We start from the raw sequence: 13,513 nt of genomic DNA, 5'->3' as shown, positions 1-13,513 counted from the left end.
TCGCTTCATCAGAGGTGAAAGAGTAAAAATATCCCATGGTCAAGAAACCTACAGGATAGAAATACTGTATTACAGTTGAGTCCACCTCCTCTGTATAAACATTTTCAAATATTAAAGGTTACTTAAATTATTACTCCAAGACTGTTGACTTACATGGCCTTTGGCGGATAAGAAAAAAAGGCCAGCATGTCACTTTAAGATCAGCAAGGCCACATTAAGACTGCAAGCTGAAGGCTAAATGTATTGTCAACTTGCAGCCACAAATCACATGGGTCACATTGTCAAAACCTTGAGGTATCTAGCATTAAACTAATGATTACCCACGTTTGTTAGTTATTATCTTATCTAACATAAACAGACTTCATTCATAGCACATACCAATTTAATGTAAATAATAAAAAAAAATAATACAAATGCATTTTTCATTAACAATGCTGAAGACCTTTTTTAAATGTCAGCAACCTGGGGAGCATTTTTATTCCTTAAAAAAAAAGGGTGTTTTTTAATTTACACTACCAATGCTAGAAGCCAGAGGGATCATTAAACCTGTGATTCACCTGAAGAATAATCTGCAGACAAATTTGTGGTCAAACAAAAGACGGTGTGTGCCATAAAGGCTCACTGGTAAATTATACTGCATTACACGTTGATGTCAATAACTTTTGGCTTGTTGGTTATTAAACATTGTAACATTGTAATTGGATGACTCTCTCCCCACCCTTCCCCAAATTCCACAAAGCAGTTCAGTGTGTTCCAATAGGCACAGTTAAAAAGAAGATGCAAAAAACTAACCTAAAAGACACAGAGATGCTTTATTTGGAAAGCTCTTGAAATATAACCTCATACAAACAAACATATTCAAGAAGGGGACATTTAATAATGTTGAATGCTAAATTTATAAGCTTTTTAACATGCCATCTGAAGGATATCCTTATGATGGATCAAAAACAAGAAAAAAAAAATGTTAGAAGCTATTTAATTTTTATGATGTCTTATTTTTGTTTTAAAATCAACAAGACTGCAATCTGGACTTCAGTTTTGAGGTTTTTCGTGTGTATTCAAGGTCTGTCACAAGATACAAAGGAAACTGCATCTTTAACAAAGAACAGCACAGCTTAAAAGCTGCAAAACATTTTTTTTTTTTTTTTTTTTTTTTTTTAAACATTCTGCTTTCATTTTCTGTCCTTAATCTAGATAATAGAGATGACTTTTTCCCATTTAAATAAAGTCTTTTTTATGTTTCTCCTGTAAGGAAAATGTTTGTTTTTTTAATAATAGGACCAGTGGCAGGGGTGCCTTCAAGGCCCCCATTTAGTTTTCCTTAAAGAGGCATCTGGTTTAAAATCTTCACATATTGGTGCTCATTCGTGTTTGGCTGTTTGCAGGTGTGAGTTCCCCTTGGCTGCCTTCTCTTGGAGGGGACTAAAAAGAAAAATAACGTTGCAAGCATTATTTTTAGGTTTGCCATTCCACATTATATAACATTTTAAATAACAGCAAATCAAGGTGAAACAGGTTTAATAGCTCATCAAGCTAAATTAAATAGTTTTTATATAAATAGCTTCTAAGGGCTCCAGAGTGGCGCATTCGGTAAATATAGCTTGGAGATCGCCGGTTCGAATCCAAGCTATGCCACTGCCAGCGGGAGTTCCCAGAGGGTGGCGAACAATTGGCCAAGCGCTGCCGGGGTGGAGTAGGGGTTAGGTTGGCGGGGGAGTTCTTGGCTCACCACACACCAGTGACCCCTGTGGCTGGCCGGGCACCTGCAGGCCGGCCTGTATGCAATTCAGAACTGTGTGGTTCTCCGACGCTGTAAGTTCTGGATATGGACGGCTGACCGCACTCGTTTCGGAGGACGCGAGTGCTCGTCTTCGTCTCTGCCAAGTTAGCTCGGGGGTTGCAGCGGAGAGCCAGGTTGAATAATAATGGGACATTCCAAAAATTGGGAGAAAATAGGAAAATGAATAAAAATAATTGTTCAACAAAAAAAAAAAAAGAAAAAACAGCTTCTAAGTTTTTTTACTTTCACATGTGCTGGGCATAATAACTTTGTTAAATACAGTAACCTCAGATTACCTAGCAAAACACACACAAGCACGTCAACATCTGAACTTTATTTTGCAGCTAGATCACGCACTACAACATTACCTTTACGTGTATCTGATTACGTAGCACAGCAGCCCTCAGTATCATGGCTTTAGCTCGTCTCTGAAACTCTTTGCCCATCTGTAAAGACTTTTCAAACGTTGTGCTTCTCTGATCCACATCCCTGGCATACAAAATCTACCACAAACAGGAAACAACATTCGACATAAAACACATGTTAAAAGTGTCTCACTTATCCCATCGACTGTAAATCAAGTTATAAATCAAGCCAGCCCTTTGTAAACTTGTTTTACTTAGTCTTCAGTTGAGACAAATGTTGTTGTCATGTTGTCGCCCCCCCCACCCCAATTTTTTTTATACCCTACACATTTCAAGTCAGTACCGCAGTCTAGAAAAAGCTTCTTTGCTTTTTTTATTTTATTTTTTTTACATTTAATCTTGCTATTGTTTTGTTTTTACCTTGCTATGCGAGTCGATTCTTGCATTGATTAACCCCTCTAGAATCAGTTGCGTCAGCTCATCCTCCAAAGCTGCCACTGTGGTGTTGAAAGCGGTCGCCATCATGTGCATGTCTGCTGAAACGTAGGGACTGAAGTACTACAGGGGGAAATGAACAAACACTGTCACTTTATTAAGAAGCGAATTCCCCCATAACCATGCTTATAAATACTTCTATATAAACATAAAACAAAACACATGCACATGTTGTACAGTATAATGTCTTAAATCAAGAAATTGTTATTTTGTATTAACTCTGCACAAACAAATTCTATAAAAATGCAGGGTTTTGTGAATCGGAAACAGAACATAAAACCTTTTTACCCGAGGGCTGCTACTTCATTACAGCCCGCATGATTTTCACCTTGTTTACCATGGAGATAGTCAATTAGAAGACGTACCTGTATGAGAGCTCGGTTTCTGATCTGCGTATACAGTGTCCTTACATGAGGGGCCAGGTACATGTCTAGGAGAAGGTTATCCTAATGGAGATTGGAAACACATTTTTGGTTTTAAACAACTACAGTATTCCATGTTTTTATTTGGCAAGATTTTTAATAGCAATTTAAAAAACAAACACACACACAAAAAAAAAAAAAACGCTTGAGAGACCTTCACAATTAATTAGATGAATAGTTATAATTATGAGCCATGCAGGAATTGCCTGAGAGACACTGAAAACAAACCAACTAACATTAATCAGTTTCAAGTAATACCTAAGGGGACATAAAAACAGTGAAGAGATTAGGTGAAATACAGCAATTAAGTGAATGCAACAGGGTCTAAAGACATTTTGAAAAGGAAGTAAGGGCTGAAAAGGGCTTGAAATTATTGTAAAGTGAAATCATTGATTGTCACGAGACATTTGATTTTATTCTGTTGGTAATTACCCATGTTCCCTTAACAACCACGAAATCATGTAGGAGTTATTTTTGCAAAAGATTGATATTGCAGTTCCCTGAATGCAGCTTAACCTTGCAGTATGTATTATTACTTCATAAAGAAACACCACTTTGCAATAATACATACAAACAAAAAGCTTCAAATGTCATCTGTATTGCTGTTTTATTTTCCCTTACATTTGAAGCTTCTATTTAAGTAAGTCTGTATTACCCTTTTAGCACATTGTAGACAGTTTGTTCCCTTTATGTGCATCATCTCCCTGAGCCTGAGGTTTAATAATTATAACAATCCGTTCATATTAAGGAATAACATTTGAGTCCTATGTCCCAAACAAACTGATTGGTCAGTACCATGAACCTACTCACCTTCATTTCATCCAGCATTTTCAGACAGGAAGCATATTTTGATTCGTAAAACTTAAAGATAATGTCGCGAACTTGAGGCTCCAATTCCAAAAATAATTTAAAGGAGCTACAATAAGGACAGAAATTTGTTAGTAACTAACAAAATAACACTTCTTAAATTAACAGGAGCTGGCAGGAATTCTTAAGCACTAAAGTTAAAACAGATTCAACAAAGAAAACGAGAATACATGTTTTAATTGTGGCCAAATGCCTATATACACTATCCGCAATGCTACAACTATGGTCCCTTAAGAACACTTAGTCCTTGTCATTTAAACCTGCTTTGTTCAGCATGCATGGTATTGCCTTTCATGACGGTGCAAATCCAGATAAATGAGAAATGCCTACCTGCTAGAAATTACGTTCTTTTGCAATTCTTGCCTGTCAAACGTTGCCAGTGCACACATTCCGCCATAAACTGCTACATTACTAGGTGAGAGAAGCTGAAAAGGTAGAATGGTCATATTCAGATTATTTCAAAGCAAGCCATTAAGGCTTTTTAAAATATTTATTGGCATACATTTTACCAATTAATTTCCACAAGTTGCATTATTGATAATTCTAGAAAACGAATTTGTGTTAAAATAAAGGTAAATTAAGAAATTAAGATTTTTAACCAAAACAGAACAGCACTGTTAAGCTTCAATCATTTTACAACACTCAGCTGCACCTGAAGGCCAGTGCACTGAAGCAGTATATGGATGTGCTTAATCTTTCTACGAATATGTCTGTTATGTGGAGGTTACCCCTGTGGTTTTAATAAAAATGTACTCTAGTTCCAGTGTTCCAGCAGCACCTCCTACCTCAGGGAAGTCACAGTGGTCAAATGAAGCCAGCAAGAAGCACTTGGCAGCCTGTTTGTATTTTCGAGAAGCTAACTCTGCCAAGCCTAAACCCAAGAGAAATGGAACAAAGGTTTGTAGGATTTTCAAAAACATATAAAAGTAACCAACATTAACATAAAGAACACATTGGTGGTTACAAAAATACAGCCTAAATTAAACAGATCTTCACCATATTGAGTCTATTTCTTTGTAATGTGACACACCATAGATTTGTCTCTTTATCATTAAACTTATTTACAGCATGCTGGTATTTAACTATTGACCATAAACCTTTTACCTAAACTGTAAATAGTAATGTATATATACACAAAAACGGTTCTGAAACTTTTTTTTTTATTTTTTTTAGCACATACCAGGCTTTTTCAAAACAACAAACCTCATTAATTAGGATACAAATAAGGTTGTTGGTTAGTATGTACTGTGTTAACTGTTTGAGATTCTAAAGATAACCTCAAAAGAAACATTACCTGCAGCACACTTTAGTTTGGTTAGAACTGCCTGATTTTGACTGTCTCTTTCCCCCCTTTGCTGTAAGAAAAAACAAACATCCAATCACGTTTACAATAGTTAGGATTTTAAAGGACACCAGACAACTTAAACTTCTCACAGAACTGTGTTGATAAAGATATACACTGTAACACACACTGGATACTGACCTCTGCTATCTCTGGAGTGGATTCTGCCTTGCTGACGTAGCTAAGAACGTGGGACCAGTTCTGTAGGTAAACGCTAACCTTTGAAAAGGAAAATACAAAAAGGTTAAAGACTGCCCTCTAGTGTTTGCATGCTTAATAATCATAACATTCACAAACTAAGCAATCTACATTAGCTCAGGGTAATTTCAATAGAACATGGTTACAACATGATCCTGCTTATAAAATTTCGTAGCTAATTATTCAATTTACTTGTTGCAATTGAACAGTATGTTAAAATCCATGGAGCCATGCAAATCCCTAGGTAGTCAAATGAGTATTATGACTTAATGATTCAAAAGCAAACTGGCTAAAATTGATTCTAAAACAAATTGATGCTAGTATTCATCCTGCTACTAGTTTAACTGCTCTCTTGAAACCTGGTACATCGACGCACAATGCTTAGACTAGGCTGAGCAGTGTGTACAGTTATATGGTCACAGAGTCTTTCATTAGAAAGCTAGTGCACTTGTTTTTGTAAAAGGTTTTGACTAAGTGATCATTCAACAGGGAAGTCTGCCACAAAGGTAGAGAGAAGCTCCTGGACCTCCACTTTTTCACTCATTCACATCATATAAAAAAGTAAAAAAAAAATATCAAAGCAATTTGACAAGATATCTGAAATGTCAATGAGGTAGGGGTTTCTGGAATTACAGGGATGTTCTCTAAGAAATACCCGTCTCACTGCATCTTACATACCTGTCTTTAAACTTGTATTTTAAAGTGCTTTGGGATGATTAGCTATTAAAGCTCCCTACTGAAATGAAACTGTATTGCATTTTATAAACACTGAACCGCCAAAAGCATACCTTGATAACATTAAGACACATGTTGATAACGTGTTTGGCGCTGGTGCAGTAGTCTCGGGCTCGGGAGTAGCATTTCAAGGCATTACTAAGATCACCACAGTCTAGATAGTGATCTCCAAGGTCATCATGACCCCTCCTAGGGTTCAAATTCATACAAGAGGTTAAGCTTAAAGAACAAGCAGAAAGTATATATATATATATACATATGTGTGTGTGTAGTGGACAAAATGGAAACACCTGGGTAAATGAGGGACACCAAGTATATTGAAAGCAAGGGCTTCCACACGTGTGGCTCATGCATTAATTAAGCAAATAACATCCCAGCATGCTTAGGGTCATGTATAAAAATGCTGGACAAGCCTGGTTGCCTATAATTATGGCTAGCATGGCTGCAAGAGGAGACCTCAGTAACTTTGCAGGAGCTTCAGTGACTAAGACAGCTCAACTTGCTGATGTTTCACGAGCAACGGTGTCTAAGGTGATGTCGGCATGGAACTCCGAGGGAAAGACATCATCAGCAAATGGCAACAGTGGGAGGAAGCACATACTCCAGGATATCCGTGCATTAATTCGAAGTGCAAGGCAAAACAGACGAGCAACTGCAGATCAACTGACTTTTATCAAAAACGGTCCGCCGAGAACTCCACAGAGCGGGATACCATAGTGGCCCAACGCCCTATTAAGTGACTTTACATTGGTGTTTCTATTTTCTTGTCCACTACCTACCTATATATATATATATATATATATATATATATATATATATATTATATACACACACATATATTAGGGTTGTCACTCGATTAAAATATTTGATCGGTTAATTTATGGGCATTAGTTGATTAATCGGTAGATTAATCGGTGCACATTTTAAAATAAAGGTAACAGTCTTAAAGCGGGTCCTGCACAGTAATACTTAAACAAAATAAAAATAAATACTAGACATTAATAGAATATAAGTAGAACACAAATGTTACATTGTGCACTTACATTAATGCGTTGGAGCGTTTCGTTGTTTGTATCCGAAGAAACTGTCGCCATCCAATGCAAACTTTGTTTACATACAGTATATAAATGTATACCGTACGGTACTCACTGTATACTATCTCTGATGCAGACTTTTTTTTTTTTTTTTTTTTTTTTTATCTGTCACAGTGGCGCATTGCAATTCCAAAATCTTGTGCTATTTTATTCCCTGTAACTCCTGTTTCAGCATTGAAAAGATCACTGTTTAAATATAAACCCATTGTTTAGAGAGATACTCAGTAGGCCTATTAGTGCACTACAGATTTGCATTATTGTCTGGTAATTTACAAGTGCATTGCAGGTTTACAATAAAACAAATGAAACAAACAAAAAATCTACAGGTTGTTTTCATTTGTTCAAATAAATTAAAAAAAAAAGACTAAAACTGTAAAGTAGAACACAGATGTTAAATTGCACACAACTGTACTAGTACTTCCATAATGCGTTGGAGTGTTTCGCTGTTTACTTTCAAAGAATATCGGCACCCGTCTGATGCAAACTTTTTTTTTTTTATCTCTATGCAGGCTTTTTATATATCTGTCACAGCAGCACTCTTACCAATTCTATTTTATTCCTATTAATACCCTTTCAAGCAAAAAAATTGTAAACACACTTGCTGTAGCCTTTGCATTGGCGCTGTCCACGTGACTGACGTTGATGAAACTTTGATCATGGCGGGTAAGCAGTCAGGGCGGATATGTGACATTTTATAACGTGAATAAAAAAAATTCTGCTTGATTAAATTGTCATAAAATTAATCCCCGATCAATTCATTAGTTGATTAATCGGCCTGATTAATCTGTTAATCGGAGCAGCCCTAATAATTATATATATAAGTAACTTCTGTCCAATTACAAGTAGTCTTTTGGTGAATCAAAATGACAAGGTAAACCATGTGGATTTAGTCTCAACCTAGATGGTTGCGTGATTATGTAAAAGTAATCAGCCAGGTCTGAAACCAAAAATTAGTATTATTCAGTTTTACAGTTTATGGAGGTGTTTCAAATGTGTTGGCAGTTCTGGAAAAATAAACATGGATTACCTGATGCTCTCTTTAATCGAGTTTCCCTTGTAGTTCTTCAGGTCTGTATCCAGTTTCTCCAGTTTTAGCAGAGCCTTTTTCCTGGTAGACTCTGCCCAGGCTGCGTCGAGAGGGGGAGGTTCGATCCCACCTTCAGGGACTGCGTCTGGAACCCCCTGCACTTCCCTAAAACACAACCACAAACAGGGCTGCTTCAACCACCCACAGCTCATCACACACTCAAGTATGACATTCCAGTCCAGCATTTTCAATACAAGTACAACTAAGGCAAACCTAAAGTTCTGTAAAAATAGAGGAGTATTTGCTCTTGAATAACTTAGACTTGTACCTTAAATATTATCAATGGATTTTTACTATGTTAAGGAATCAATTGAAAGCAAGACCTTCATATACGTTACATTTTGGAATCAGGGAAAACTGCCAGACTTTCCTACTTAGAAAAAAATATAGAGAAATGCTTTTTCGGTAAGGTCCATGCACAAGGTAGATGGAAGGCAGAAAGCGGCTATGCATCGTTAATGTACCTGGTTGCTCCAGTAAGCTTGCGGTGGACTTCCTCATACACATCAACATTGAAGGTTCTTTGGACAAATGAAAGTGCCATTTTGAGAGCTTCAACACGGAGCTGAGGGCAGTGGTCAGCAATGAACTGCAGTCTCTCAATTCTCATTAGACCACTGTAGCTGGAGGCATACTGCTCCAGATCCTGAAACATTAAAGACAACAAGCGCACATTCTTAAAACTCAACACAGGACGACGTTGTTACCATTCAGGTATGGACAACTCCATAAACGAATGTGTTGGTTAAAGGCTGAATAACTAATTTGCTTCTGAATATCACTTTGTTTGACAAAAAAACAAAACAACACGTGCTTGCATCTTGTGCTTGGTTCATATGGTAAGATTTGTTATGTTGCATAGCACATTAAGCCACTTCAGCTTTATTAGATACATTTATTAAACATCCTGTGGCCTCTAGGGTATTTCTAATTAAACACAGGTTTGACCAATTACGATTACAGTAAAGCCTGACAAGGAGTTAAACTGCTACTGTAAGCTATGAGGCTGATCTGCTGCTTGGTTACATGAATCATGTGGGGTAGACTTCTTAAAACACACAGAATGATTTCAGGTAACCCACTGGTTCTGGGCATATTGCACTGATAATGCATTGCTTTAAAAGGGACTTCTCAAAATGTAAAAACATAGGTAAACCAAATGCCAACAGTTTAGCTGTTCTGATATGATCGGTAATACTTTCAACCTCCACCCAGGTCACCCATTAAGATCCAATAAGAAAACATCCATGAACATCCACACAAGAGTCTGACAAGAGTCAAGTGATATACCAAACCAAATGCAGCAATTCAGCAGAAACTACTGTATTAAAAAAATAGATTATTTTTACATTATCATTATCAGGCAGGGGTAATATGGAACATTGCACAGATCAAATTGCTACTCAATGAGGAAGCAGTTCAAAATGCAAAGAAAAATCACCATTCAGATAAATTAGTGCAAAATAAAAAAAAATGAAGGGTGGTGGTGGTGAGGGATGTGAACAGTACTGGAAATAATTACATTCAGCCACATTCCAGCTTGTTCAAGTACAGTAATACTTGGGTCACTGTCCTATGAACTGAACAGTCAAACTAAGCACAGTTAAGATTTCATTTAACTGAAAGATCAATCTCTACTTATTTACAGCAGCTGCGAAGGTATAATTAATTATTTGCCAAAAAAAAGTCACCCTTGGATTACTATAAACATGGTGCCTTGTTAGTCATAGTGCTCTTCTGACTCAGTGAGTAGGAACATGATGCACTTAGAAATACCCAATACAGGGGCTCCCGAGTGGCGCATCCAGTAAAGTGTAAAGTAAAGTGGAGTGTAGGATGCACTCTATAGTCTGGACGTCGCGAGTTCAAGTCCAGGCTATTCCTTTGCCGACCGAGGACGGGAGCTTCCAAGGGGCTGCACTCAATTGGCCGAGCGCCGCCCAGGGGGAGGGAGGGCTAGGTCGGCCAGGGTGTCCTCGGCTCACCGCGCACCAGCGACCCCTGTAGTCTGGCCGGGCGCCTGCGGGCTTGCCTGTAAGCTGCCCGAGAGCTGCGTTGTCCTCCGACGCTGTTGCTCTTGGGTGGCTGTATGGGGAGTCCGCAGCTTGAAAAAAAGCGGTTGGCTGACGGCACACGCTTCGGAGGACCGCGTGTGTTCGTCTTCGTCCTCCCGAGTCAAAGCAGGGGTGGGAGCGGTGAGATGAGCATAATAAAACAATTGGCCATTCCAAATTGGGAGAAAATAATAGGCAACGACTAAATTTATATAAAAAGAAAAAAAAAAAAAAAAGAAATACCCAATACTTCATGTCAGCAGAAATGTAATCACAATGTTCTCACTCTGACAGGAAAATAAGCCCAGCTGGTTTACTATTTCAATATTCTTTTTTTAGATTATAAATGTGAGCAAATATATTTCGTGAGTACACATACCAAAGTTGGATTCTCCACCACATAATTGGTATCAGGTGCATTTTGCTGGTCTTCTTGTGGGTCAGCATCTATTTGCATGGGCTCCACAGCCCCCTAATAAAAGAATAGGACAAAAATTGGACCAAAATATAGATCTATTATTATTCAATGCTATTAATGAGTTGCAAGGTAACTAGCAGGTGAAGATGTTAGTCTCAAAGAGTGTAATAGTTTTCTGATAAAAAAAATAAAATCTACTTCTGAGTAACAATAATATTCTATTGCTGATCTCTAGACCTTTACTGTTGCCTTAAGATTAGTCCAAGAATGTAAGCTTTCCTTTATTCATAGAAAACTGCTGAATTTAAACAACTTGATTTAATGTGACAGTCGCTTAATACAAGCCTTGTCTAACAACAAATATATCTTGTTAATGCTTAAGAACTACATGCCATGTCCTGGTAACTATTTTTAAAATTAATTTTAGCCCAATTAAGAGTTGACAACTTTGTTGATTAAATTTGTCTCATGGGTTTGCGATGCCTCGTTAACTGTTGCCACACTTCAAAATAGAAACATTTTTTGGGCATCTATAAACTAGCATTAACATTTCACACAAGTAGGCCTCTACTGATCTGCTGTTGCATGTACTAGTTAACAGTCTGTGTGGAGCCATGTAAACAGCAGACAGTTTGTAGTATGAAATGGTTTCATAAATTCAGAACTGGGCTGTGTCAAGTGAAGGGGGAAAAGAAAAAAAAAATCTTGCATCTGCTATTTAAGAAATAAAAATTATTTCCTAAAAACTACATATACCTCAAAGAGCAGAGTGCATGCAGATAGACTGGTGCTAAGAATGTAGTCTCCTGAGGTGAAGGGAAGTAGGTCTGACCTACTGCTGTGGGGGGTGCAGTAAAGCTCTGTCAATGATGAAGAGGCTGAACTTGGTATGGAGCTATCCCTTATCCTATCCTGACTCTGTTCTGCACCCCCCAACCCTGACACAGAGCTCGCCTGAAAAAGGAATATCAATTTATTAACCTTTATATATATATATATATATATATATATATACCATTGCACTTTTAATATATTCTTAACATGTATCCACACGTTTTACAAATATACACATTATTCAATTGGTGCCTTCATTGGCAAAAGTAATCCCCTCCATATCTGGATTTACCAGAGAATACAGACAGGTTTTACTGATGCTGGTACAGGAATTCCATCCATGGCTGTACGTCCTTTGCCGATTTGAACATAGTCGCAGAATTGTGTAGCACTAAATAGATTGGTCTGTGGAATTCTCCTTCTTCCACTTAAGACACTAGCCATCACCTCTGGGTTAAAGTCAAGCCAGTGACAAACCATCTCAAAACACCTTTTATATTTTCTTAATATTCATTTTGAAACCAAAAATGACTGTATGAATTCAGTTCCAGTACATTAAATTTGACTCCCAGACAACTGTTCTGCTCCTGCGATGGTAGATTTGGACAAAAAGTATACTTGTTCAATACCATTTAAAACAAATACAGTAAAAAAAAGTCCTTATGTTAATGATTTAAGTGTGTAACTAAAAAAAATAAAATAATAATAAACACTGGAGCATTGACTCGTGGTGGTATTTAATTTAAAAAATAACCTGATACTATACATGTTGCCACAATTACCGAATCTAGGCTAATGCATTATATTTTGGAGGAAAGAAAACACACACGACAGGCACAGTTGACTCTGGTTGATAAGTTTTTTGCCCATAACAACTGTAACTAAACCACAGAATGAAGAGATCACTTCGTGCAATAAATAACGTAAGCTTGGGAAAGGTATCCTTACTACTGCACCGTGCAAGTCAAATTAATTAGCCACATATCCATCCTCAAATGTCCAAGAACATAGGCCTAAATCAGAAATCATCATAGTCACTATTACTTTCTCTTTAGAGTAATACCGATGCGGCAGATATAGTCTTGTGTGTGAATTTAAAAATGCCAATTCTATTGTATTGTCGCTGTGTCTGTGTGAGTGAGAGAACGTACACAGAGTACTAACACCGGTATCCTACATCAAAAGTAGGATTGTTGATTGTGTAACGAGCCCTAAATCGCGGTTTTATTTACGTCAATACATGTTCACCGATTATATTTAATACCATAGATAAAAATTTAAAAAGTGCATTCATGATTTGAACTAAGCCTTTAGATTTGTTGTTATTACTGTGAAACCGCACTGACTGAATTGAAAGTTAGCCCTGCTTATTAATTTGACTGAGTCTGAGGCCCTAAAAGATGTAAGTGGGGTACCCTACCCCTAATTCAAGCGGTTAAGTGATGCTCTATGCTACCGGTGACTACCTTACCTGTAATCGTGTTAACAAAGGCGTAATACAAGTCGTTTTATAATTAATTTACCTGAAAGTTAAAGACCTGCACAGGTAGAGGCATCTCCTCCTCCTCACTGCTGAAACACAGCACTCACAAACACATCCGGGGCACAGTGCAGCACGGCGGATCACGCGCACGGGACGTCATCTTGTCATTGCAAAACCTGCAACAGCAGTCTAGGCAATGATTCAGCGTTACAGGGAGGGCATATTGAAACTTAGTCGACACAACCGCATGACACTGACTGAACACCTCAGCTTTAAAAAGTACCGTAACACGACTTTATATAGCAGTTGTGCCTGTCAGAAAACGGCTGCATTACGTGT

The 13,513-nt window shown here is 37.6% G+C and overlaps 1 protein-coding gene across 2 annotated transcripts; it reads right to left on the bottom strand.

The window, feature by feature from the left end:
• Positions 1–793: 793 nt before the first annotated feature.
• On the bottom strand, positions 794–13,434 carry LOC117424142 (COP9 signalosome complex subunit 1). 2 transcript variants are annotated; one of them, XM_034040252.3, is made up of 14 exons: positions 13,215–13,434; positions 10,819–10,911; positions 8,850–9,031; positions 8,326–8,490; positions 6,258–6,393; positions 5,413–5,490; positions 5,224–5,284; positions 4,715–4,800; positions 4,260–4,354; positions 3,873–3,978; positions 3,006–3,086; positions 2,566–2,703; positions 2,149–2,283; positions 794–1,422 (listed from the first exon to the last, which is right to left on the bottom strand). In XM_034040252.3, exons 1-14 carry the CDS (start codon positions 13,245–13,247, stop codon positions 1,348–1,350), a joined length of 1,464 nt encoding a protein of 487 aa, XP_033896143.1. In that variant the 5' UTR covers positions 13,248–13,434; the 3' UTR covers positions 794–1,347. The 2 variants fall into 2 exon arrangements, with proteins under 2 accessions (XP_033896143.1, XP_058848413.1); XM_058992430.1 differs by lacking the exon at positions 13,215–13,434 and adding an exon at positions 11,614–11,725.
• Positions 13,435–13,513: the final 79 nt, after the last annotated feature.

This window comes from Acipenser ruthenus, chromosome 19 (genome assembly GCF_902713425.1).
Source record: "Acipenser ruthenus chromosome 19, fAciRut3.2 maternal haplotype, whole genome shotgun sequence".
NCBI classification, from domain to species: Eukaryota; Metazoa; Chordata; class Actinopteri; order Acipenseriformes; family Acipenseridae; genus Acipenser; species Acipenser ruthenus.
Note: the sequence above shows the minus strand (reverse complement) of the source record. Positions and strands in the feature narration are given on the sequence as shown.

What these genes read in the sequence shown, in the direction of transcription:
- LOC117424142 (XM_034040252.3), bottom strand. Translation starts at nt 13,247, where the DNA reads ATGCCTCTACCTGTGCAGGTCTTTAACTTTCAG. An exon ending in AAGCTTACTGGAGCAACCAG is followed by an intron (nt 8,491 to 8,849) that starts GTACATTAACGA and finishes GTTGTGTTTTAG; the next exon opens with GGAAGTGCAGGGGGTTCCAG. An exon ending in TCGATTAAAGAGAGCATCAG is followed by an intron (nt 6,394 to 8,325) that starts GTAATCCATGTT and finishes TTTGAACCCTAG; the next exon opens with GAGGGGTCATGATGACCTTG.